The 25,902-nt window shown below is 37.3% G+C and overlaps 1 protein-coding gene across 5 annotated transcripts in view; it reads right to left on the bottom strand.

Annotated features, from left to right (window-relative positions):
• Positions 1–25,840, bottom strand: part of Brca1 (BRCA1 DNA repair associated) — a 65,667-nt gene extending 39,827 nt beyond the window's left edge. For 2 of the 5 annotated variants that reach the window (XM_047543550.1, XM_047543556.1), the window contains exons 1-10: positions 25,720–25,840; positions 24,761–24,852; positions 24,244–24,342; positions 16,277–16,330; positions 7,562–7,639; positions 6,478–6,566; positions 5,388–5,527; positions 3,481–3,586; positions 2,496–2,541; positions 580–659 (exon numbers count right to left, since the gene is read on the bottom strand). In XM_047543550.1, the coding sequence (XP_047399506.1) occupies positions 580–659; positions 2,496–2,541; positions 3,481–3,586; positions 5,388–5,527; positions 6,478–6,566; positions 7,562–7,639; positions 16,277–16,330; positions 24,244–24,338 (688 nt within the window). In that variant the 5' untranslated portion in view covers positions 24,339–24,342; positions 24,761–24,852; positions 25,720–25,840. Of the gene's footprint in view, positions 1–579; positions 660–2,495; positions 2,542–3,480; positions 3,587–5,387; positions 5,528–6,477; positions 6,567–7,561; positions 7,640–16,276; positions 16,331–24,243; positions 24,343–24,760; positions 24,853–25,458; positions 25,489–25,719 lie in introns of those variants that run through there. The other 3 variants (XM_047543553.1, XM_047543552.1, XM_047543551.1) reach the window with 3 other exon arrangements.
• Between the last annotated feature and the right edge of the window lie 62 nt (positions 25,841–25,902).

Below are 25,902 nucleotides of genomic sequence, written 5' to 3'. Positions count from 1 at the left end.
CCCCTGAAAAAAATAAAAATAAAAATAATAAAAGGCAACAGCCAGGGACAGTGGTACACATCTGTTATCTCAGCTACTTAGGAGGCTGAGGGAGGAGAATAACAACTTCAAGAGCAGCCTCAGCAGCTTAGCAAGACCCATCTCAAAATTAAAAATAAAAAGAGCTGGGGATATAGCTCAGTTGTAGAGCACCCCTGAGTTCAATCCTTAAAACAAAAAACAAACATAACAACACAACAAAAAAGGTAAAGTACTAAAGCAGTTATATAGGATTTTTTTTTTTTTTTTTTTTTGGCGGTGCTGATCAAACCCAGGGCCCTGTGCTTGTAAGGCAAGCACTTTACCAACTGAGCTATATCCCCAGCCCTATAGGATATTATTGTAATCACACCAACCTAGTACTATTGAGATACTTCAAGCTGTACCATCACATCTGAGAAAGAAAAATCATTCTAACTCTGCCAAAGAGATGCTGTGAATTATAAACGTCCCAAATATTCTTCACAATAAACTAATTACAGTACTCTATCTACTCACTCTATCTTCAGTGTCTGTTAAGTTGGGAAGATTTGCCATTACCCTTATTTGCAGAATCCACACTGTGAGTTTCAGCCCTGGCTCCTTGAGTGGTGATTTGCAACAATTCTTGGTCTCTCACACTATAGGGAAAACACAGAAGCCCTAATGAGAAACATTAGTTATATGTTCATAGAACTGTCAAATGAGCAAGATCAAATATTTTAACTACTCTAGGAGGGGTGTAAGTAGCTGACCAATTTGATTCACTTTGTGATACCTGGTCTGTGCTTTAAGTAAACTCTATTCAAAATGAAATGGACATAGACTGAGAACATACAGTCACAAAAATCAAACAGCAAGACAGAACACTACATTATGAAGATGCAAACGAAAGACACAATTTACATGACTGCCAAAAGATAGTTTTAAAAAAATGCTTAGTTGGTATGGTGGCGCACGCCTGTAATTCCAGAGGCTCAGGAGGCTGAGGCAGGAGGATCACAAGTTCAAAGCCAGCCTCAGCAATTTTGAAAAGCCCTAAGCAATGTAGTGAGACCCTGTATTAAAAAAAAAAAGAAAAAGGGTTGGGGATGTATCTCAGTAGTAAAGTGGTAAAGTGCCTTTTGAGTCATTCCCTAGTAACCCCTTCTTCTCCCCACCACATAAAAAAAGAGAAAGAAAGAAAGGAAGACTGACTGGGATATAGCTCAGAGGTTAAGTACCTCCTGGTTCAATTCCCAGTACCCAAAATAAAAGAATATCTTAGCTGCAGTGACACATGCCTATAAACTCAGAGCCTTAAGAGGACAGCAAATTCAAGGCCAGTTTTAGCAACTTAGCAAGACTTCTCAAAATTAAAAGTAGAAAAGAACTGGAGGTGTAGCTCAGTGGTACAGCACCTATTTTAATTCTCAGTATCAAAAGGAAAAAAAAAAGGGGGATTAAAAAACTGTCTTTTTTTTTTTTTTTTTCTTTTTTGGTACAAGGGATTGAACACAGGCACTTAACCAGAGCCACATCCCCAGTCCTTTTTATTTTTTTATTTTGAGACAGGGGCTCACTAAGTTGCTGAGGGTCTCCCTAAATTGCTGAGGCTGGCCTTGAATTTGCAATCCTCCTGCCTCAGCCTCCTGAGTCACTGGGACTACAGGTGTGTGTCACCACACCCAGCTAAAAAAAGTGTGTCTTAATGAGAAGGCAGGAGCAAAAAAAAGTGTAAATAAAGGAAACACTAGGACAGCAGACATCCCAATGAAATAACTACCACTTTACTTCATTGCTTTCTTTGCTTCTTTTCTGGTCAAAAACCATGGCCTTCTAATTTCAAGATTGGGAAAAAGTCATTTGCAAACAAAAACTGATTGATAATGACACCATGATAATTCAGATCAGATATCTTTCTTTTTTTTTTTTTTTTTGCGGTGCTGGGGATCGGACCCAGGGCCTTTTGCTTGCAAGGCAAGCACTCTACCGACTGAGCTATCTCCCCAGCCCAGTATCAGATATCTTAATCAGGGTCAAACAATACTTTTTAAGGAAAGCATTCTTGCAGGTAACCCAACTAGGGGCCACTTATGAATTATTATGTTATTTATATAGATAAAGTTTGGGAATAGGTGAAATAAAAGAACTGAGGAAAGAAAGAAAACTACAAATAAAATCCTCTAATAATTCTATCAGTCACAATTACCACTGGGTCAATACTACTGTATATGGGGAACTCAGCTAGAAAATAATCATCTGCTAAAAGCAAGTTTGTACAGAGGTTCACTGTTATCTTAAAGTCCTTTGGACATTACTCATAAATAAATTTAACAAACACAAACAATATTTCCTCAGTTATAAAATGAGGGGATGAAATAAGATGATCTCTGAAGTTTCTTCCAAGGACTTGATTCAAATCTAGGGAAACACCAATCTTTAATGTTAAATATGAAAAAAACCAGCTTCATAGACAAAGGCTCTTTTTGACTCACCTGCAATAATTTGCCTTATTAACTGTATCTTCAGAAGAATCAGATCCTAAAAATATCCACCAAAACCCCCCAAAAACAAATCAGTCAAGCTTTTTTTATTAAAAGGGTAAAATCTGAAAAATGTACTTGTTGCAAAACAGATACTCATTCACCTAGAAATATTTACTGAGCATCTATTACATGGCAAGCAAGACAGACATGTCATGTGACACAGAGAAGTGGTTGAAAATACAGATTCTGAAGTTTATTTCCTAGGTTTCAATTCATGGATTTGCCACTTAACTAGCTTTACTAATTTAGCAATATTTAACCTCTGTGACTAATTTACTCATCTGTAAAATAAGTATAAATATTTGCAACCTCAGAAGTGTGACATGCATTTTAAATGAGTTATAAAAGAAAAACCAACAGTGCCTGGGATACAAGTAAGTGGTCCTAAATATTAACTACTGTAATTATTTTTAAGACACAACACCTATTGCCCATGAATTTATTATCTTATGGGTGGGAGACATATGGGTAATTTCAATGAAATCCAGTAAGTGTTAAGGAAACACAACAGTTTTGGGGAGCTCAAGAGAGGACCACCCTTCCCAATTCTAAGAGAAAAGGCAATTAGACCTTTTTGAACTCTTAAGGTTAGTTCTTAAAAGGCTTACTAATCTGGTACAATTTATTTTGGATCCCTCTAAATGATGTAGAAACCCATCATGTTCCTTCTAACTGCTATTTTCCATTTTTCCAAAATTGATTTACACAAGCTTATAACCATTCTTTCACTCTCTTTATAAAGTAATACTCTTTGAGGTGGAAACTGCATCTTTTACATTATTTATAACCCACCATAGGGCCCATAAAATTATTTTATTTTCACTTCCAAAAGTTCCCTGTCACATGTATAAATTATTACCAAGGTTTTTGGTAATACTACAGGACAAGTAATCTAGCAACTATTACTCTACACTTAAGAAATCTGAATCCTTACCCAATTCAATGTAGACAGATTTACTTTGAGGTTGTATCTGCTGCTTTGTCCTCAGAGATTTCATGATTCCAAGGTTAGAGAGTTGGACGCTAAGACTGGTTTCCTGCTAAGCAGTACAGTAAAGAATGGTCAACTAATCGCTGTCCAGTTCAGTGCTTTTTTATCCTAAAGAGAAACTTGAGACCATGGGCAAAACAAATCCACCATAATAAGATAACTATAAAATTTATGATACCTGGGGAAAAAAACCTGGCAAACCACTCACTAAAATGTCAGGATTATTTGTGATTTGGATATTTTTTCTCTCCTTCTGTTGTTTAAAAATGTCCCAAACTGATTATGTAATATTATGTACATTTTTAAAGTATTAAAATAGTGTATTTTGCTGGGTATAGTGGGATTACATGCCTGTAATTTCAGCTCAAAATAGTATATTTGGAAGCTAATACTTGATATATACTTATGAAAGCATTTGATAAAAGGATTGGCAACTAAGAAATTTTAAAAAGAGAGAAATGATGATAATAAAAAACCCAGCATTACCTAAGAACGAATTTAGTAATAAAATATTTAAAAAGTTTCAACATTGCTTTTTTGGACTGGGGATTGAACCCAGGGGCACTTGACCACTGAGCTACAACCCAGTTCTTTTAATATTTTATTTTGAGACAGGGCCTACACTAAGTTGCCTAGGCTGGCCTTGAACTTGTCATTCTCCTCTCCAAATCAATGGGATTACAGGTGTCTGCCACTGAGCCCAATCCAACTTTTTTTTTTTTTTTTTTTGTGGGGAGGAGGGCGGGTTACTGGGGATTGAACCCAGGGATGCATAACCATTGAGCCACATCCCCAGCACTTTTTAAAAATTTTTAATTTTGAGACAGGGTTTTACCAAGTTGCTGAATCTAACCTTGAATTTACAATCTCCTGCCTCAGCCTCCCAAATCACTGGGATTATAGATACGCACCACCACACCTGGCCCAATGTTACTTTGAATGAAGTTTTCCTGCTTCCTATTTTGCCCTTCTTTCAAAAAATGAATGCTAGTACCATAAGAACTATTATTTTGAAGATCTCCATTATGCATTCACATATGGTTAACATCAAAGCAAATCACTAAATTTTTTTGATGATTACACCTTTAAATTGAAGTTTGTTTTGTGTTTTTTGGTACTGGCAATTGAATCCAGGGGCATTCTACCAGAGTTACACTCCCAGCCCTTGTTTTTTTGAGATATGGGAATTGAACCCAGGACCTCACATATGCTAGGCAAGCACTTTGTTCCTGAAATACATCCCTAACAACTTCAGCCCTTTTAAAAATTTCTGAGACAGGGTCTTGCTAGGTTGCCCAGCTAGACCTCAAACTTGAGATCCTCCTGCCTTAGCCTCCCAAGTAGCTTAGAATAGCCATGCCTGGCTTGAAGAAATTTTCGAAAGCTTAAATAGCAACTTTGTGGTTATTTTTGACAAGCATCAGAGCTAATAAAGCTCCAAAGTAGGGGAAGTGCCTATCATGTCTCTCTTGACATACCAGTCACCCTGACCAAATTCCTTTAACTTGTATTGATTAGAACACTTGTCCAACCACTTAATTTACCAAGTTCCTTTTTCTTCTTTTTTTCCAGTACTGGGGATTGAATTTAGGAGCACTCTCCCACTGAGCTACATCCCCAGTCCTTTTTATTCTGAGACAGAGTCTCACTGAACTGCCAAGGCTGAATTCCAACTTGTGATCCTCCTGCCTCAGCCTCCTGAGTAGCAGTGATAATAGGTATGTGCCACCATGCCCAGTCCATCTTCCTTTCTTTAGTGATCCTTCATATAATTCCATGAACATCTAGGTCATTCATTAACTCGTATTATTTAATAGAGATGTTGGCAGAATAAATGAAAGTGGCTTTACCAAGGTAGGATTTTCAGGTTCACTTTCTCGAAGTCTTTTGGCACGATTTCGGTAGCCCATACTTTGGATGATAGAAATCTCCTCCTTTAAATGCTCAGGAGAGTTATTTTCCTTTTTTGGAAGGTTATAACTGTTGGCAACTGTAAATTATAAGGGAATACATTATTTTCTTTTTTTCTGAAGTGCTGGAGAGCAAACCCAGGTCTCACACATGTTAAGAAAGCACTCTAGGGCTGGGATTGTAGCTCAGTCATAGAGCACCTGCCTAGAATTTGGGAAGCACTGGGTTCCATCCTCAGCACCACATACAAATAAATAAACAAAATACAGTTATTTAAAAAAAAAAAAAAAAAAAAGAAAGCACTCTACCCTGAGCTATATCTCTAGCCTGGAGCACATTATTTTTTCAGTTAGAAAAAAATACATTAATTTTAAAAAATATATATACATTTTTAGTTGCATATGGACACAATGCCTTTATTTATTTTATGTGGTGCTGATGATCAAACCCAGTGCTTCACATGTGCTAGGCAAGTGCTCTACCACCGAGTTACAACTCCAGGCCAAAACATATATTAATTTTCATTATAGAAACCAAGAAAAATCCTGTGAGTACTTTGTTGTGTTAAGGCAATGCATTAAAACTACCTATAATATTTTAAAAAAATCAACTTTGGAAACTCTACTCCTAGGAAACAAATACAGAGACTGTCAAAGTAATTTCTGTTCCTTCTTGTTCACCTCAAACTAACAAATTTGCCTATCAATATCATATTTCACTGAATATGAGAGAGCACCAATGTTAGCTAAACCATTATTTTCTGGGTCACTAAAAGAACATTAAACAATGACACACTATCAATAGTAAAAATGTTTCCAATTTCACAGATGTTAAGATGTGAAAGATATGCGTATTGGGATTAATAAAATAAGGTCTGAGATTAATGGGAGTAATTTAAAATACAGATTTACAGATATAGAACTAAAATTAACCTAGACCAAGAAGGTCTTATCTATTCACAGAAAATAATTATGCAAACTTCTTGAGTATTTAAGGAAAGCACTGCCTATGGGGTTATTCAACACTTACACTGCAATCCTGTGTCAAGTTCAAAAGCATGAATGATTTTCAATAGCTCTTCAACAAGTTGACTAAATCTTGTACTTTCTTGTAGGCTTCTGGAATTAAATTGTTTGAGAGGCACACTTAGCAAGTGATTATCAACTTTTTAAGAACACTAACATAAGGAAAGAATATAAATAAATTAATATATGATTATAACTGTTTTCTAGAAAACCATGTTCAAAGACTAGGACTATCAGTGACATTACACTAAAATTAACGTATCATTGACATCAGAATATGCTGTGTGGCAGTATTAACTTTTTTTCTTTTCTTTTTATTTTTTGAGGACTGAATGCAGCAGTACTTTACCACTGAGTCACATCCCCAGCCCTTTTTATTTTTATTTTGAGACAGGGTCTTGTTAAATTGCTTAGGGTCTCACTAAGTTGCTGAGGTTGGTTTTGAACTCCAGATCCTCCTGCCTCAGCCTCTCAAGTCACTGGGATTACAGACATTCGTCACCACACCCAGTCAATTCTTTCATTCTTTTAAATATCTGAGCACCTACAACATTCCAGACATTGGAGAAACATTATGAATCAAGAGAAACAAAATCACTGTCTTAACAGAACTTCCAGGAGAAACACACAATATATAAATACATGTGTGCAAGTAAATGACTAGGTAGAAATAAATGGAAAAAAGAAAAATAAAAGCAGGATTATCGGACAATTGGGGCAGGATTGTGAACCTGTACTTTAGATAATACTGCAAGTCCTTGCATTATTCAGAAACATTAGAAAAAGGCAGTAAGTTGTCTACGGCCATCCCATTGCCCAATCTCATCTGATGTTGGAAGCTTATCAGGATTGGGCCTGGTCAGATTTAGATGGCAAAATAAAGGTATTAACTTGCTCTGTAAGGCAGATGTCCCATAAAACTTTTAGGAAAATAACTTTAGAAATAATTTATTGTCTGCTAAACACACTTTTAAACATTTTTCTACTAATGAATAGTTTTATATGAACACTAGCTAAGTTATTAAAGAATTTCTAATTTTTCTTACAATTGTTGCTTCCAACTTCCCATCATTACACAAATTATATACCTTTTGGTTATATCATTCTTACACAAAGGACACTGCGAAGGCCCTTTCTTCTGGTTGAGAAGTTTCAGCATACAAAATCTATAAATTACAAAGAAAGAAAAGAACAATTCAAATTGCTTTCTTTTGTGGAGAGAACATTCAAAAGGCAAACGGCCATGAAAAGATAATCTCATAACTGCCCTGAAGAATCATTTAAAAGGTAATGACAGGTGAATTACAACCAATGGTTACCTCTAATTGTTTTTAGACATTTTATAAGCAGAAAACCAAACTATGTAAGAAATGATCTATGAAAACTGAACTTACCTGCATATGGCTTACTGTTATGACCAAATAAAACTTAGTAAAAAGCTAATATGGCATATTTAATGATATATTCGTAATTATTTCATGTTGCATAATCAGACATAAATGGTAGGTAGTTCATGTAAAATGATTATAATTCATTAAAGAATTCAGCACCTTGGGTTGGGGATGTAGCTCAGTGGTAGTGGCAACTAAGCTATATGCTCAGCCCACATGCATTGACCTTTCTTTTTTTAACAGATTTCATTCACTTTATTTTTCTTGTATAAAAACCTAATGTTGGGCTGGGGTTGTGGCTTAGTGGCAGAGCACTTGCCTAGCACGTGCAAGGCACTGGGTTCAATTCTCAGCACCACATAAAAATAAAGAAAATAAAGGTCCATTGCCAACAAAAAAAAAGTAAAAAAAAAAAACCTAATGTTGCAGTCACAGCTGGAGTTGGGTCCTCTGCATCCACTCTAGTGCAGGTTTTAAAAATCACACTCTGGTATGAGTTTTATGAGATGGTTGGCGAATTCCTGATAGGGAGACTTGGTGAATACAGTCTTTTCCAGAGATCAGGGGTCAGGTAGCTGTATGTCCTAGAAAAATGTATTGCCCTCTCTTAATCCACTCAACAACCGTAAAAAATTGTCTCCATTTTACAACAGAGACTTGTTGCAGATCACAGTAATCAAGTGGTGAAGGTGATAATGGATCCAGGACTGAACTGGAACAAAGCCCATGATCTATCTAACAGAGACAGTAAATGTAGATAGGTCTGATGAAGACTTGGTCCTTCTCTACCTATAAAGATGCTTCAACTACCATGTTGCACTCAATAATGACTCTATAGTTTGGAGAAGAGGTTGTTAAACAGCTACCTGGAGCCAGGCACAGCAACATACACCTATAGTCCCAGCAACTCGGAAGGCTGAGGCAGGAGGATTGGAAGTTCAAAGCCAGCCTCAGCAATTTAGTGAGTGCCTGTCTCAAGATAAAAAATAAAAAGGGTGGAGTGTAGCTCGGTGGTAGAGTACCACTGAGTTTAATTCAAAGCACTACCCAAAACAAACAAAAACTGAACACAGTCAGGCTCAGTGGGGCATGCCTGTAATTTCAGTGGCTTGGAAGGCCAAGTCAGGAGGATCATGAGTTTAAAGCCAGCCTCAGCAACAGCGAGATGCTAAGCAATTCAGTGAGATCCCGTCTCTAAAGAAAATACAAAATAGGGCTAGGGATGCGGTTCAGCGGTCGAGTACCCCTGAATTCAATCCCTAGTACCCACCCCTCCACAAAAAAGGACAGAGCCTCCCACTCCTGTGAAGATGCAAATACCTGCGCTACCGTATAATGTGGGTCATGGAACAGCGATGTATTACCTTGACAATGGTACAATCGTACAATTCACAGTAGGGGTAGGAAGGAAATTCTCTTATCATAGTACTGAGAGTACAGTGACAAATATTCGGCCTTGCAGTCTGTACAATAATATAAACAATGCAAGGGAACTAGGTATGTTGAAATACACTGACACAGGGACTCTAATCTATCTTTACATTAGGGAAAGAGCACATAAACTAAACTCAAAAGAGAAAATGAACTGTATATGACATGAAAAGACTGAGCTTTTAAAAAATATTGACAGATCAACAGAACATTGGCATATCCTTCAGAGGCTTAGAAAAAAAATTCATTAAATTCCGTTTTAGCGCTCTAGGGAGTCTACATGATGCACCAATTAAAGAAAAACACATATATAAGTTTTACATAAGGTTCTCAGTGAAAAGGTCTGAGGCAAGTTTTGGCCTTTTTGGTTTGCTAAAGTCCAAAGGTTAAAGAAATGGCAATGAATTTTTTAAGTAAATGCAGTGTATTTTCTTAAGGGTGATTTTAGCAGATGGAAAACAGCAAATCACAGTGCTGTAAACAAATTCTGGGAATTTTTCAGAGTACTCATTTTGTGGCACATCTACTCCAAGCAGTTTAATAATGTTGAAAAAACTCGTCTAATTTTGTTAATGCTTATCCAAGTCTATCCTGGCAGAAAATGCTAAATTAATAGTTCTTAAGTTAGCAAAATAATGATAGGTTGATTTCTGGCTATATTTGTTTATACTGGGTACTTGGGATTCCTACTCTTATATCTGCCTTGTCAACAGAGATGAGATTGTGGACCAATATATCCTCTAGGAAGGGAAATAAAGATCCTGTGAGATCCATAGCTTAGCATCTCAGAACTCATTTGTGACTGGTTCCACCAAATTTTGTCCAACAATAAGACTGTTTTCTTTTCTTTCTTTTTTCTTTTCTTTTCTCTCTTCTCTTCTTTTCTTTTCTTTTTGGTATAGATGATTAAATCCAGGGATGTTTTACCACTGAACTTTATACCCAGTCCTGTTTTATCTTGAGACAGGGTCTCACTAAAGTTACTTAGAGCCTTGCTGTATTGTGGAGGCTAGTCTTGAACTTGTGATCTTTTTGTCTCAGTCTCCTGAGTTGCTGATATTATAAGCATACAACACTGTGCTTGGCAACGCTTTGTTTTCTTGAGCAAACCTGTTTCTTGTACTTTAGTTCCAACGATTACACATCTATCTTGAACTCTTCTTTTGGGAGATTTGCCTAGATTTTCTGCTTGGATCCCAGTCCCATGGATGGAGGTTTTGTCTCCTAGGGACAAGAATCTTACTCTTAACCCTCAGTGTCCTGTGGTTAGATCTCTGCTATTGAATTTCTTCTCATTTCTGCTGCTAGATTCCTGAGAGACCCTTCTATATACATTGCTATCTCTTGCCTATTTTTGGATCTCTCTTGACATACCAAACCCATTACTAGACTCCAAAATTCTCTGAAATCATAATCTAATGTAGTTGGCCATTAAACCTGTGTGACACTGACTCACCACTTATCTAGATTTCCACAGTTGCTCAACGTCATGACATGCCTTTACTTGGTCTATCTGCTCTTTAGAACTTAACCACCCCTAGTCTATTTCATCTTACTGTACACCAAAAAAATGTACAAGAAAGTCTCATCATTCCAGAGCACTGCTTCTCAAACTTTAATGTACATAAGAAACCAGAGTAGCCTGGGCAATATTGTGACCTTGTCTCAAAAAAATAAAAATAAAAAAATCTCCTTGGGCATCTTGTCAAAATGAAGATTCTGCCCAAAATGGTGGCACACATCTATAATCCCAGTGGCTCAGAGGCAGGAGGATAGGGAGTTCAAACCCAGTCTCAGCAATTTAGTGAGGCTCTAAGAAACTACTGAGATCATGTCTCAAAATAAAATATAAAAAAGGGCTGGGGATGTGGCTCAGTGGTTAACTGCCCCTGGGTTCAATCCTTGGTACCCTTCCACAAAAAAAGATTCTGATTCAGTAGGTTTAGGGCAGGGCTAAGATTCTAGCAGGCTTTAAGTGATGCTACTGCTGTTGATACGTAAGGCTTACTTTGAGTAGTATGTTCCTAGAGGTGAACTGTTGAATATAGTAGCCATTACATGTATGGCTACTGAGCACTAACAGTGTGGCTAGTCTCAGCTAAGGTGTATTCAAACAAAGTAAAAAGGCAGGTTTTGAAACAATAGAAAAATAAAAAAGAAATGTCAAATATCTCATTAGTACATATATAAATATATTTTGTGGTATGGGGATTGAACCCAGTGGTGTTCTACTGCTAAGTTACATCCGTAGGCTTTTTATTTTGAAACATGTCTAAGTTGCTGAGGTCACCCTGTGGGTGGTAGAGACTTGCTAACCATGTCCAAGGCCCTGGGTTCAATCTGCAATACCACAAACAAACAAACAAACAAACAAAAAAAAAAACCCAGGGTTTAAGTTGCTGAGGCTGAACTTAAAACTTGCAAATCTTTTGCCTCAGTCTTCCAAGTCACTGGGATTACAGGCATGTGCCACCATTCCTGGTTCCATTAATATTCTCTACATTGATATAGTTTGAAATGATAAAATTTTAGTCACAATTGGGTTAGATAATATATCACATAAATATATAATTTAAATTAATTTTACCTATTTTGTTTTACTTTTAAAAATGTGGTTACTAGTCAGGTATGGGCACACGCCTGAATCTCAATAACTCGGGAGGGCGAGGCAGGAGGATCACAAGTTCAAGGTAAGTCTCAGCAACTTAGTGAGGTGCTCGGCAACTTAACAGGATCCTGCCTCAAGATAAAAAATAAAAAGTCTGGGGATGCAGTTCAGTGATAAAATGCCCCTGGGTTTAATCCATAGTACCCCCCCATGTGTTTACTAGAAAATTTAAGTTACATTTATGATTCACATGGGGTTCTAGATCTTCTAGAAAGTATTACACATTTCATTCACTGTTTGGAAACTTCAAGTCAATGCATGCATGCCCTAGGTAATTTTTTTTCTCAGATTAGTACTATTATCTTTTGGGTATATTTCATTAAATATTTCAGAACTCTATAGTTACCCAGGACAATAAAACTGTTTTAGTTAGCAATCAGGGTTCACCCACAGAAAATTCAATTAGCATAATTAATGCTTAGGGGTATTTTCGCCAGCTCTCTCATTATATAGATCAAGGTATTATATAGATTGTAAAGGTTTTATAGAAGGGAGTTCATGAAAAATTCAATGTATCACATGGGCATTGTATTAGTCCACTTTTGTATTTCTATGACAAAATACCTGAAGTTAGGTAATATTAGAAAGAAAAGAAGTTCATTTTGCTCACAGTTCAAGAGGTCCAAGGCATTTATTGATGGCCTGTTTGCTGGCAGTTTAGTGCAGTGAATCACGTGGCAAGATATGGGGAGTTCCATGTGTGCCCTTGGTCTTTCTCTTGTTATAAACTTACCAGTATTTAGTAAAGGGTATTCCACTCTCATGACCTTATATAAAACTAATCTCCTAAAGGCAAGCCCTGCCCCGACCTCTAAATATTATAGGTTGAGTTTCCAGCCTCTTAGTACCTTACAATGGGGGTTAAATTTCAACACATGAACCCTTTTGGGGACACATTCAAACCATATCCAAACCAAAGCAGATATTATATTGGAGTTTTCATCTAGTCTATCATTCAAAACACAACATAAAAGACATGGCTATTCTCCTACTGCTTAACATAGTCTATATTAGGAATTTCAAGCCTTCTTCACTCTCAATTACTTAAAAATACCAACTGCAGCTGGGTGCAGTGGCACACAACTGCAAGTCCCTGGCTCAGGACGATGAGATAGGAGGACAAGTTCAAAGCCAGCCTCAGCAATGTCAAGGCGCTAAGCAACTCAGTGAGACCCTGTCTCTAAATAAAATATAAAATAGGGCTGGGGATGTGGCTCAGTCATTGAGTACCCCTGAGTTCAATCCCCAGTGCCCTCCACAAAAAAACGCCAACTGCCACCTCTAACCCTCTCAATCTCAACAGTTGTCTTCCTCTCCAACTCTGCCAAGCTCAACCACTTTACTCCTTCCACCCCACCTCAAAAGCTTCCTGTAGGGCTGGGAAGATAGCTCAGTTGGTAAAGGGCTTGCCTTGCCAGCACAAGGCCACGGGTTCAATTCTCAGCACCACAAAAAAAAAAAAAAAAAAAAGCTTCCTGTAGAATCATTCTCCTTTTCATTTATTACTGCTTATAAGTAATAACCCCCTCTCTTTTTTGTATCCATTTTCCATTGCAGATCCATTCTGTCTCTCCTTGGACCTTCTTTCTTAATGTCTTGTCCTCCCTGACGGCTCCTTCCTCTCTCAACACAAATCCTCTAAACATATGCAAAATTAGATCCTTTTTTCTTAGACATATCCTATTTTCTTCTTTTCCTATCTTTGTTCATATTATTTCTTCTGGTTGCAATTTTATTTTTCTACAAGCTCTTTCAAAGTAACTAATGTTTCTAATTTAGTCCATCTTCCCTCCCTTCCTTTTTTGTGGTACCAGGGATTGAACCCAGAGACTCATGCATACTAGACAAGTGCTCTACCACTGAGCCACATCCCAGTCATTTTTATTTTATTTTGAGATGGGCTTTCACTAAGTTGCCCAGGGTTGGCAGTGAATTTATGATCCTCTTGCCTCAGCTTCCTGAGTAGCCTGGATTACAGGCACGCCTTACTTGCCTGGTTCTTCTTTTTTTCTTTGATTTTGGCAGGAGGCCGTGTTGGATTGAACCCAAGATCTCACACACACTAAGCATGTGCTCTACCATTGAACTATGCCCTCTACCCCTAATTTAACTTTTTCTTAACTCACTGTAATATTATATTCAGTATTCATTAATCAAGATGACCAGAAAGCATACGGTATATATCAGAAAGATTCTCATCAAGAAACAAGGGAAGTCACAACATTTAAAAGGCTAATCTTAAATTGGTGTAGTGGGGCATAAACATAACCAGCTATTCAGTGTCATGAGGGAGGAAGATCACAAGTTCGTGGCCAGCCTCCGCAATTTAGCAAGATTCTGTCTCAAAATACAAAAATAGAAAAGGTTAGGGGTGCTCAGTGGTAGAGCATTTAGATAGCATTTGTGAGAACCTGGGTTCAGTCCCTAGAACCACAAAAACAAAAGATTAACTTTCCGGTTTCGGTATATGGGTCAGTGACATAATGCTGGCCCAACTATATAGGAGGCCTTGGGTCCAAAAATCCAGTCCCATTAAAAAGGAAGAAAACAAAGGTTAATCTTCAGTTATTTTTAAACTTTTAAAAACTAGGACTTTATTATTTTGTTTCACAAATCTGTGAAGAAACTGGGCTGAAGAATCACAAGAAATTGTTGGAAACAGATCTAAACCAATGGGGTAACATAGGAAAGGAGTAAAAAGACAGTGAAAATGAGCTTCTGGGTCTTTGTTGGGACAAAAGAACAGAAAGAATAAGATAGAATTCAGAGGAAGGAAGACACCAGCCAACTGGCAGACTTGTGCTCAGAGGGTATGCCTCCAAAGGGAACAGGTTTCTTACAGCTTCAGCCAGCACTCATTATCCTTAGAGCAGCAGCTGTTCCCTTTTTTAGATTATGGAAACATCCTAAGACTGATCAAAATTATGGACTGTCTTCCCAGAAAAAGTACATGCTCAAAGTTTTTAATATAATTGAAATTAAAATTGAATATAATTTTAGGAAATTCATGAAGGTTATTCATGAACAAATTAAGAACTCTTGAATTTAAAAAGTCCAGAAATGATATATAGAAAATTAGTAATTGTGGTCAACTCTGGGGAGGGAAGCAGGAGGCGGGATACTTGGGTGGGAGGAAAACAATACTGTGTATCATGTACCTTTTTGTATTAATAAACTCATTACTGGGTACATGGCTTGCTTTTTCAACTAAAAGAGAAAAAGTACTTTAAAGTAGCTGACATTCAGGGTAAGACTCAATCAATAGCTTAACATCAAGGAAAAGAGAAAGTCACCTTGTTTCACTAAATTACCTACTCTACTTTTTCTGAAATTCTTCAATTAAGAGACATTTTCATTTCAAAGGGCAAGAGCCTTAAATATGTAAACACAGTCATCCCTCAGTATGGGAGGATACTGGTTTCAAGATTCTTCCAAGGACACCAAAAATCTCCTAGTGCTTCAGTCCCTTATAGGAAATGCTATAGTATTTGCATATAAACACATACACCTTAAGTCATCTCCAGATGGCTTAACCTTTAATACAATGTAAATGCCGTGTAAAGTTACTGTATCATTTAGAGACTGATGAAAAGGTCTGTAAGTGTTCAATGTAGACATTTTTTTTTCTGAGTATTTTGACCCATGGCTGGATGAATCCAAGCATCCAGAGCCTACAGATTTGGAGGGCAGATGGAAGGCTGACTGTGTAACTTGAATCACTGATATGGATGAATTTCAGGCTAAATATAAACTAATATCAGATCCCTTCCTATCTTTACAAAGGTGATAAAAGCAGGCAAGCACTGAACCTCAGAAGGCGGAAAACAGAAGGGCATGCAGAAATGAACAGAAAGAAGAAACTGGGAAAGCTGAAACACAATTTATTGCTTGCAGTCTGCTTTATCTTTGGACACAAAAACCAAACAGTTGTTCAAAGTGATTTTACATCACTTCTTATACACAGATAATCTATGTAGGAACTATGGCTACAACCAATTTTTTAAAAAAATATTTTTGTAGCTGTCAATGGACCTTCATTTTATTTATTTATGTGTGGTACTAAGAATAGAACCCAGTGCCTCACACATGCTAGGTGAGTGCTCTACCATTGAGCTACAACCTCAGTCGTGGTTACAACCAATTTAGGATGACTTTCCTAAGTACTCTCTGAGGAAGAAGGAATACAATTGAGTTTTATGTTTCACTTAATTGATGAAGCTAAAGATTCTATGAACTTAGATGTTCCCTGTGTTATAAAGAATAAACATGAAAGCTAACAATGGAGCCACACACAAAAGAACACCCAAACTTACTTGCAAAATATGTGGTCACACTTTGTGGAAACAGGTTCTTTGATCAATTCCAGACTAGAGAGAGGGGTAGGGGGAAAAACAAGAGAAAATAAATAAGGTTCAATAATTTATTTGAAAATAATAACTTTTAGTAAAGAACTTTAAGCAGCTATAACTGAATCAAAGTATGATTTTAAGTTCATTCAATCCTTATTAAATGTCTACTGTGCTAGGAGCTAAGAACAGAGCAGAAAATATGACCCTTAACTTTACTGAGCTTTCAGACATTAAAACAGAATTATATTGATTTAATACTCTATATAAAAGTGTTAGCACTGAAAAAAACATTAGCTGATAATTCTTCACATTAATATCTTTTCACCGACATACATTTTTGAACTATTATTTTGAGTGTATCCTATAACCTAACAAAACTCTAAACTCCATAAAGACAAAAATTCCTGCTTATACTAGTTTTCCCTTATTCCCAATTTCACTTTCTGAAGTCTTGGTTACCTACAATCACTGCACCAAAATATTAAATAAAAAACTCCAGAAATAAACAGTAAGTCTTAAATTGCATGCTGTCCTGAGAAACATGATGAAATCTCACTTCATCCCTCCTGGACCATAAATCATCTCTTTGCCTAGTATATTCAGGTTGTACTTGCTACCTGCTGTTAATCATTTAATAGAAGTCTTGTTTATTGTTTTGAATGTCATGGTATGAAAGTGCTTGTATTCACGTAATCTTTATTTGATTTAATATGGTCCCAAAGCACAAGAACAGTGATGCTGGCACTTTGGATATACCAAAGTAAAGCCAAAAAGTGCTTTCAGTGGAAAAGTGAGTTTATCTTAGGATTGTATGTGTAGGGGAAAAAAAAAAAAAAAAGTGTATAAATAGGGTTCAGTATATCCAGGTACCCACTAGGGATCTTGAAATGCATCCCACATGGATATGGGGGACTACCATATATTTCTGTTGGATTCCCTCATAAAACGTTTCTCGTACGTGATTGTTTTTATAACTCAGTGTGGAAATTTTTGAGCATTTACAGAAGTAAAATAGTAAAATGAACTCCAGGTACATCAACTGATTTCAACAAATGGCCAATCTTGTTTTATCCATACCTGCCTCCACCTCAGATTATTTTAAAACAAATCCCAGTCATCGTATCATTTCCTCAATAAACATTTTAACTATATCCTCAAAAAAGACACTTTTTTTTTTTTTAGCATGATCATGAAACCATTATTACTTCTAAAAAGAATTGCCTTCATATCACTTAATATATAAGTAATGTTCCAAGTGGCTTCGCTCTCTCCTAAAAATTATTTTTAATAGTTAAATATGTTTAAATCAGGACCCAAAAAGATTCATATATTGCATTTGGTTGATATGTCTTAAGTCTCCACTCTACCACGGAGCTACATCCCCAACCCCTTTACATTTTTTAAAATTTTAAGACAAGATCTTCCTAAGTTGCCCAGGCTGACCCTGAATTTGTGATCCTCCTGCTTAAGTATCCCAAATCAACGGGATTATAGGCCTATATCACTGTGTCTATCGCCTTAAGTCTCTTTTAATCTATAGATTTTTCCCTCATGTTTTTCTTCCTTGTCATTTATGTTAAAACAACAACAAACTAGAGTTGGGAGTGTAGTTCAGTGGTAGAGCAAGAACACTTGCCTAGCATGTGAGGCCCTGGGTTCAAACATCAGCACACTAAAATAATAATAAGTAAATAAGTAAGTAAGTAAGTAAGATCATCAGACCTGCAGAATGTCCCATATTCTGGGTTTTGCTGATTATAACTCTATGGTGTTATTTAACATGTTCCTTTAGCCTCTTTATTTTCTATAAAGTACAATGATAGCTCAATCAAAGTTAGATTCAACTGTTGGGCAAGAACACTTTACAGATGTACTGTATACTTCTATTACATCACTTCTGAAGGGTCATGTTTGATTTTCCATTACTTGGTTAAAAACAATGTTGGGCTGGGGTTGTAGCTCAGTGGCAGAGTGCATTGAGCTACAATGTGGAGCACTGGATTTGATCCTCAGCATCACATAAAAATAGATAGATTAAAAAAAAAAAAAAAAAAAGTAGGAGCTGAAGGAATGGCTCCTCTTGGAGAGTACTCGCCTAGCATGTGGAAGGGCCGTGGTTGGAATCCCCGGTGCCTCAGAGGAAAAAAGAAAAACAACAACAACAACAACAACAACAACAACAAACTCTTTGGGCTGGGGATATAGCTCAGTTGGTAAAGTGCTTGCCTCGCAAACACAAGGTCCTGGGTTCAAACCCCAGCACCACACACACACACAAAAAGTAATATAGCTGGATGTGGCAGTACCTGCCTATATTCTCAGTAACTGGGGAGTTTGAGGCAGGTAGATTGCAAGTTCAATCTTAGCGAGATCCTTTCTCAAAATAAAAATTTTTTAAAAAGGGCTGGGGATAGATTACCTCTGGGTTAAATCTCTAGCATCACACACACAAAAACAAACTAATACTCACTAAAGGAAATTCCCATCCCTATCTATCTATCCACAAAATTTTGATGCCTTTCTAAGATTAATTCATCGAGTAATACAACAAACATGTATTGAGTACCTACCAGGTTTTGGAGATGGAAATACAGCAGTAAACAAAATAAAGACTTCCCTCATAAAGCTTATATTCTAGTTGTGGTAAGCAGCTGACAATTAAACAGGAACAGATGGGGAAAATGTTAAAGAGAAAAATAAAGTGAGACAAAGGGGACACAGAGTGTGATGTGTGTGTAATGGGGGGATATAGGTACACTAAGAAAGTAACAATGGAGGACAGCTGAATAATGTGATAAAACAAGCTATACAGCAATTGTGGGTAGAACATCCCAGCAGAGGGAGCAAAGATAAAAACTCTGAGCAGGATCATGCCCGGTGTTTGTGCAGACAGCAGGTAGGCCAGGGTGCTAGGATAGAAGGGGAATGTAGGAAAACCAGAGAGGTAGCTGGGAGCCTAAGCAGGTAGGAATCTGTTAGCTATTTTAAGTTTTTAGATTCAGACTGAATGAGAGCTTTAGAAACTGATTTTTGGTGGTCAAGTCTAGATAGGACATTAAAGAAGTGGTAACCTGGTCATTTGAGCAGAATGTGGTTCTTTTCATTAAATGTTCAACTTTTTAGAAAACAGCCACAAGAAAAGCTGGGAGACAATAGCCTTGTTGTAAAGGGTTTGGTAATACAACTCTAGTACTCATGGGGTTTCTGACGCAGCACAGGGCAATAAAAAATACTGGCCAAATTTAGAAGACTAGGTTTCCAATATCAGTTTTCTCTTTATCTCTTTTTGTCTTTACAGTCCTGAGGGTTGAACACAGGACCTTGCACATGATAGACAAATCTCTACCACTGAGCTACATCCCTAAGCCCAGTACTCTTTTTTCATAAGCACCACACCCTCAGGCCAAGTACTCTACATGAATCTCAGTTTCCTTCTGTCAATCACCCTTCCAATCTTCTGGGGCTATTATGAGAATAAAATTAATGCTACTTGGGCAAATGCTTCACAACATGAGGTGGCTTGTACAAAGTCAGTATTATTATTGAGATCAAATATGATTTTAAAAAGGAAAAACAAAAACAAAAAACACAAATTTGTTACTAAATTACTGTATCTGGGATAAGCTAGATACGAAAGAAATTTTAAGTAAGAGAGAAATTGGACTTAGCTATGATACCAGATGGCTTACATTCTCACCACTGACTCAATTCTGAAATAATTATATTTCAGTATGGTAATTATAATCCAAGCTACACAAACATACTGTAAACACAAACTCTGAACAGATGAAAACTCCAATATGTAAAAAGGTAATTGCTGTTGAAGACCAAACAGGAGTGAAAAGGAAAAAAAATTTAAACCTTCCCCTTCTCAGTCATGATGAAAGTAAATGTTTACTATAAAGGTGATTCAAATATTTTACTTTTTTCAAACCAAGCACTATTTGAGTCTATTGTATATTTGCATTTTGAAGTTACTAGAAAAAGAAGCTAGGTTTAGGTTTGAAATACAACACCAAGGTACTTTTTTTTTTTTTTTTTTTACAGTACTGGGGATTGAACCCAGGAGTGTTTTAACACTGAGTTACACCCTCAGCCCTTTTTATTCTTTGAGACAAGGTCTTGCTACGTTGCCAAGGCAGGCCTTGAACTTGGCATCCTCCTATCTCAGCCTCCTGAGTAGTTAGGATTATAGGTATGTACCAGCGTTCCTGACCAGACTACACATCTTAGCAAATTCTTCTGCAAGTCAAAAATTTTATGTACTCACATGTAAAGTTAGAAAAAGCAATCAGTTATCATAAAAAACTGCCAAATGAATGAATAGTATCACAATAAGTACAGATAGTAGAAGGGTTGATAGATATAGGAGGACTATTTGAACCTAGGAGTTCCAGTGGGCAACAAAGCACGAACCCTTCATATACCAGAAAAAAAAAAACCCAAAAAAAGACATAAATGTAAACTGTACTATTCTAAGCACTGTCAAAAAACAAAAGTTGGGATCAGAGGCAGTAGTACAAGGTTTTTTGGGGTTTTTTTTGGTACCAGGGATTGAACCCAGGGTTGCTTAACTACTGAGCCACATCCCCAACACTTTTTATATTTTATTCAGAGACAGGTTCTCACTGAATTCCTTAGGATGGCTTTGAATCTGCAATCCTTTTGCCTCAACCTCCTGAGCCAGAAGGATTACAGGTGTGCACCACTGCGCCCAGTAGTAGTCCAAGTCCTTAATTTCAGCTACTCGGGAGGCTGAGGAAGGAGAATCATGAGGTCATGGTCAGCCTTGGCAACTTCACAAGATACTGTCTCAAAAGAAAGAAGGCCAGGCACAGTGGAGCAAGACTGTAATCCCAGTGGTTAAGGAGGATCATGAGTTCAAAGCCAACTTCAGCAACTTAGCAAGACCCTGTCTCTAAATTTAAAAAATTAAAATAAATAAATAAATAAGGGCTGGAGATGTGACTCAGTGGTTAAGCACCCTTGGGTTCAATCCCCAATACTGGGGATGTAACTCCCAGTGACAGAATGCATGAGGCCCAGGGTTCAATCCCCGCCACCATAAAAAAATAATAAAGAAGTGAAGTAAGGGGCTGGGTTGTGGCTCAGTGGTAGAGAGCTTGCCTGGCATGTGTGAGGCACTGGGTTCAATTCTCAGCACCACATATAAATAAATGAATAAAATAAAGGTTCACTGACAACTGGAAAAAATATTAAAACAAAAAAAAGCAGTGAAGTAGGTACAGTTCTTATTCTAGAACTTATGGCACAAATGAGTTTAAAGTTTAACAATGAATATAATGAACAAAATTGTTTAAAAGCAATTAAATTTACCCTTAAGACTATAATTGAAAACAGGAAAAAAAGCTGGAAAATATATAACAGTTGACTGAAAATAAAAATTTACCAGTAACTTTCATTCTTGTATCTTCAACTTTTATGAATAAGTTTTTAAACTGATGGTTTAACTTATCAGAATGAGAAAGAACATTATGTTTTTTACGACTGAGACCCATGAGAATATAAAATATAAAATAAATGGACCCAAATGCCACATTATTGAAGACTTTTTGATCACTATGATTATCATGTATAAGTTTTGTGATTTTTCAAAGGCAGTTTTTTCTCTACAATGTTATTTCCTGCTTTCCTGGTTCTGATATTTCAAGTTAGGCTGTAAATTTTGTTTATCTATTATTTTTGTTTAACTGAAATGTTGAGAGGTAGGAAGAGGGTGACTACTTATAAATCATGTTATTTCTCTGAAAACACAACTTGCATTTTCTTTAATTTTATTAACTTGACTCCAAATATGAAAAACAACTCTCATGAAGCACAAAAGCAAATTTACTTGAATTTTCCCTTCTTCATTGAGAGTGAGGGACAATAGGTGCAACTTTTTTAAAAAATCTTTCTTCCTTAGAGCCAGGGTTTTGTTAAGTTGCTGAGGTCTCACTAAATTGCTGAGGTTGGCTTCAAACGTGTGATCCTCTAGCCTCAGCCTCCTGAGTTGCTGGGATTACAGGTGCTTGCCACCATGCCTGGCTCAATTTATTTTTTTGATTGTTACCCTCTACTAACCATCACCATATTTTTAAAAATAATGGGGCTTAGAATGTAAGAAGTCCTGGGTTCCAATCCCCAGCACCAAGAAAAAGATAAATAAACTATCAAAGAATCAGGGTTGATGTTGTAGTTCAGTGGTAGAGAGCTTGCCTAGCATGTGTGAGGCACTGGGTTCAATTCTCAGCACCACATATAAATAAATGAATAAAATAAAGGTCCATCAACATCTAAAAAAAATTAAAAAAAAAAACTATCAAAGAATCAATTTAGTTTATCATTTAATTTAGCTTATTGAGTGGCTTCTATATCCTAAGAACTATTCTAACTACTGAAGATAAAGAATTAAACAAACAAAAACTTCTGTCCTCATTGAGTTTATATTCTGTAAAGAGATGAATAAATCATACATAATGTCAGATAGTTACAGAGAAAAATAAAACAGGAAAGGGAGGTAAGGGGCATGTTGGGGGTATTATCATTCTAAACAGGACTGCCTGGAGATGTTTTTTGAAAAGGTAGTATATGAAACGAGATTTTTAAGTCACGCAATTGTCAGGGGAAGGAAATTCTAGGCAGAGGGAACAAGAAGTTCAACAGCTCAGAGGCAGAATATGACACCTATGAAGAATAGTTAAAAGACCAAAGTCAGAAGTCTGAAAGACCAGAGGAGAGAGTGGAGGCAATAATTCTAATTTTTCTAATTTTCCTTTTTGCCTTTTCACCAATGGAGACTGAGATATGGATTTCTATTTATTTTATAGATTTAAGAAAAACTAGACTCAGTTTATGACGGTGGTTCTTAACCTGTGTTGTATCATGGGCCCCCTTCTCAGAGTAATGCTTTAATGTTTTTTTAAATTTTTTTTTCTTCAGAGCTGGAGATCAAATTCAGGGCCTAGAGAATGCTAGGCAAGTGCACTACCACTGACCAATACCCCCAGCCCTGAGTAATGCTTTTATGCATAAAAATTTTAAAATAAAAAAATTACACAAAAATCTAATCCTGTAAGAACTCCAGAATATACATGAAGGAACTTTCTGTGATAATGGCAGGGTTCTATATCTTCATTACAAATTGGTTTACAGATATATATATATACTTTTTTCCCCACTAGTACTGGAGATCAAACCCAGCGCCTTGAGTATGCTACGTAAGTGCTCTATCACTGAGCCGCATCCCCAGCACTAGATATATCATTTGTCAAAACTCATTGCCTTGCACGCCTAACAATTCTGTATTTTACTGTATGTAAATTTTACCTCAATTAAGAAAAAGAATAATCCAGCCCTCTCTTCATTTTATAGACAGAGAAAAACAAAAACTCAGAGTCAGACCTGCTAAAAGCTTCAAAGACTTTCAGTTTTGTTTTATAGCACTGGGGATTGAACCCGGGGTACTCTACCACTAAGCTATATTCCCCAGGTCCTTTTATTTTTAATTTGCAGACAGGGTCTTGAAGGTTGGCACCATACTTCTTTGTGTGCCATGAGGCTGCTGCCACTTTAAGTTTTCTTATTTAAATGGACTGGGTCAGTTTTAACCAATTACCTCAGAGTCATCAAGCATTTTTTATTTTATTTTTTTATTAACTGTGTTCCTTCCAAGCGATCAAGCTGGTTTTGGAGGTTCAAGAAAAGCCTAAGTACCATTTAATCCAAAACAGATAACTGCTCCAATACAGAACTAATCCAGACAGTCTGTGAACTGAAGAAAAAAGGATCTGACTTAAGCACTCTGATCTTAATAGATTTATTATATATATTTTTTCCTCCCTACTATGTAAGGTCAATTCTACTCATTTGCCAAGGAGATAATCATATAAAGAAGAATCGCAAATTAATAAACTCTTCTGTTGACTTACCAAATTGGACATTCTAAGATTTTCTGCATAGCATTAAGGACATTTTGTACTTCTTCAACACGAACTGCTGATAAATCCATTTCTTTCCGTTCCATTGAACTTTGACACATAAAATACAAAACATATATATATAAACATATATATATATATACATATATATATATATATATAAACCACTTTAGAAGGTTTATAAGAACAGCATCTTAAGTATCATTTCTAAATAAAAGAAACTTAAGATTGGGGTGCTTTATAATTATTCCAACCATAGACCGAATGACAAAGCCTTTATTCAAAAAAATTCTAGCAGTTGTTTTTTGTAATTAGACTATTTGAATTCTCAATTCACTCATACATAGCCTCCAACCCCTTCCTTTGGTCTTTTCCCTTTTCCAAGAAAAGGAATGCCACGGTGGAGTGACTGAACGGGTATGGGGTGGAGTAGTCAGTTTTTGCCATCATCGTGGCTGTTCTTTTTCTTGCTTTAAACCAAAAACAAACAGGGCGTAATAGCGCATACCTGTTGCCCCAGTTTCTCCGAAAGCAGAGGCAGGAGGATCTCTTGAACCCAGGGGTTCAGGGGTCTTCCTGGGCAACAGAAAGAGACTCCATCTGTTAAACAACAAACACCCCAAACCAACACCAACAATGAAACCAATACAAACCAACCTTTCCCTACTCCACCTGCACTCATTTCAGAATATTCCACAAACATCCCAGCCAGCAGCGTCTGTTACTGATCGCCCCGCCAGCTTTTATGTACTTCCTTCTAGTTCCATCTCAAAAACGCACATGAATCCAGTGGGTTTTTTGCTTTGGTACTGGGCATGGAAACCCAGAGGCGCTTTACCATTGAGATACATCCCCAGACCTTTTTATTTTTTAATTTTGATACAGGGTCTCGCTAAATTGCTGAAGCTGGCCTGGAACTTGCGATCCTCCTCCTCAGACTCCGAAATTGCTGGGGTCACAGACTGCGCCGTCGCGTCTCGCTGAATCTAGTTTTTTGTTTTTTCCGGTGCTGGGGATTGAACCCAGGGGCAAGCACTCTACCAACTGAGCTATCTCCCCAGCCCCTGGATCCAGATCTTAAAGAGTTCTCTTCCGCAAAATCCTATCTGATCCTTTCCTCAAGGTCCCCTCCTCACATTCACCAGCCAGTGTTCTTATACTCCTGGTGTCCTCCCCCCCCCCCCCAAGGCACATTCCAGTTCCTACCACCAGGATTTCCACTCCAACACATTGTGACGCCTTCCTATCCTCAGAGCGCCCCCTGCAATCCACAAACGTCCCCTCTCAGGATACCGCTCAGATTCACACCATCTTAGGCCCTTCAGGATCCATCCGCCTCATCCCCCAGCTGGATAAACACTTTCTTGCTCTCCTTTAGGAGATCGCTATCCTTACACCAGCCTCCCGCCTGCCATCATGAACACTCTTTGGGCCCCCCTCTCGTCCCCAGGGCTGTTCCATCTTTACCCAGAGCGGAGCGTCCGAGTTTCCCGGGCCCAGGGGCCCAGATATATGAGAAAGCTCCCGGGATTCTCTATCCAGAAAGTCTCGATGAACTCACGCTGCGCAGTCGCAGTTTCAATTTATCTGTAATTCCCGCGCTTTCTGTCGCCAAGGAAACCGGCCTCTGCAGCCCAGAGATAGCCTCTC

This window comes from Sciurus carolinensis, chromosome 3 (genome assembly GCF_902686445.1).
Source record: "Sciurus carolinensis chromosome 3, mSciCar1.2, whole genome shotgun sequence".
In the NCBI taxonomy this organism is placed as follows: domain Eukaryota; kingdom Metazoa; phylum Chordata; class Mammalia; order Rodentia; family Sciuridae; genus Sciurus; species Sciurus carolinensis.
This window is presented reverse-complemented; position numbering and strand designations above follow the sequence as displayed.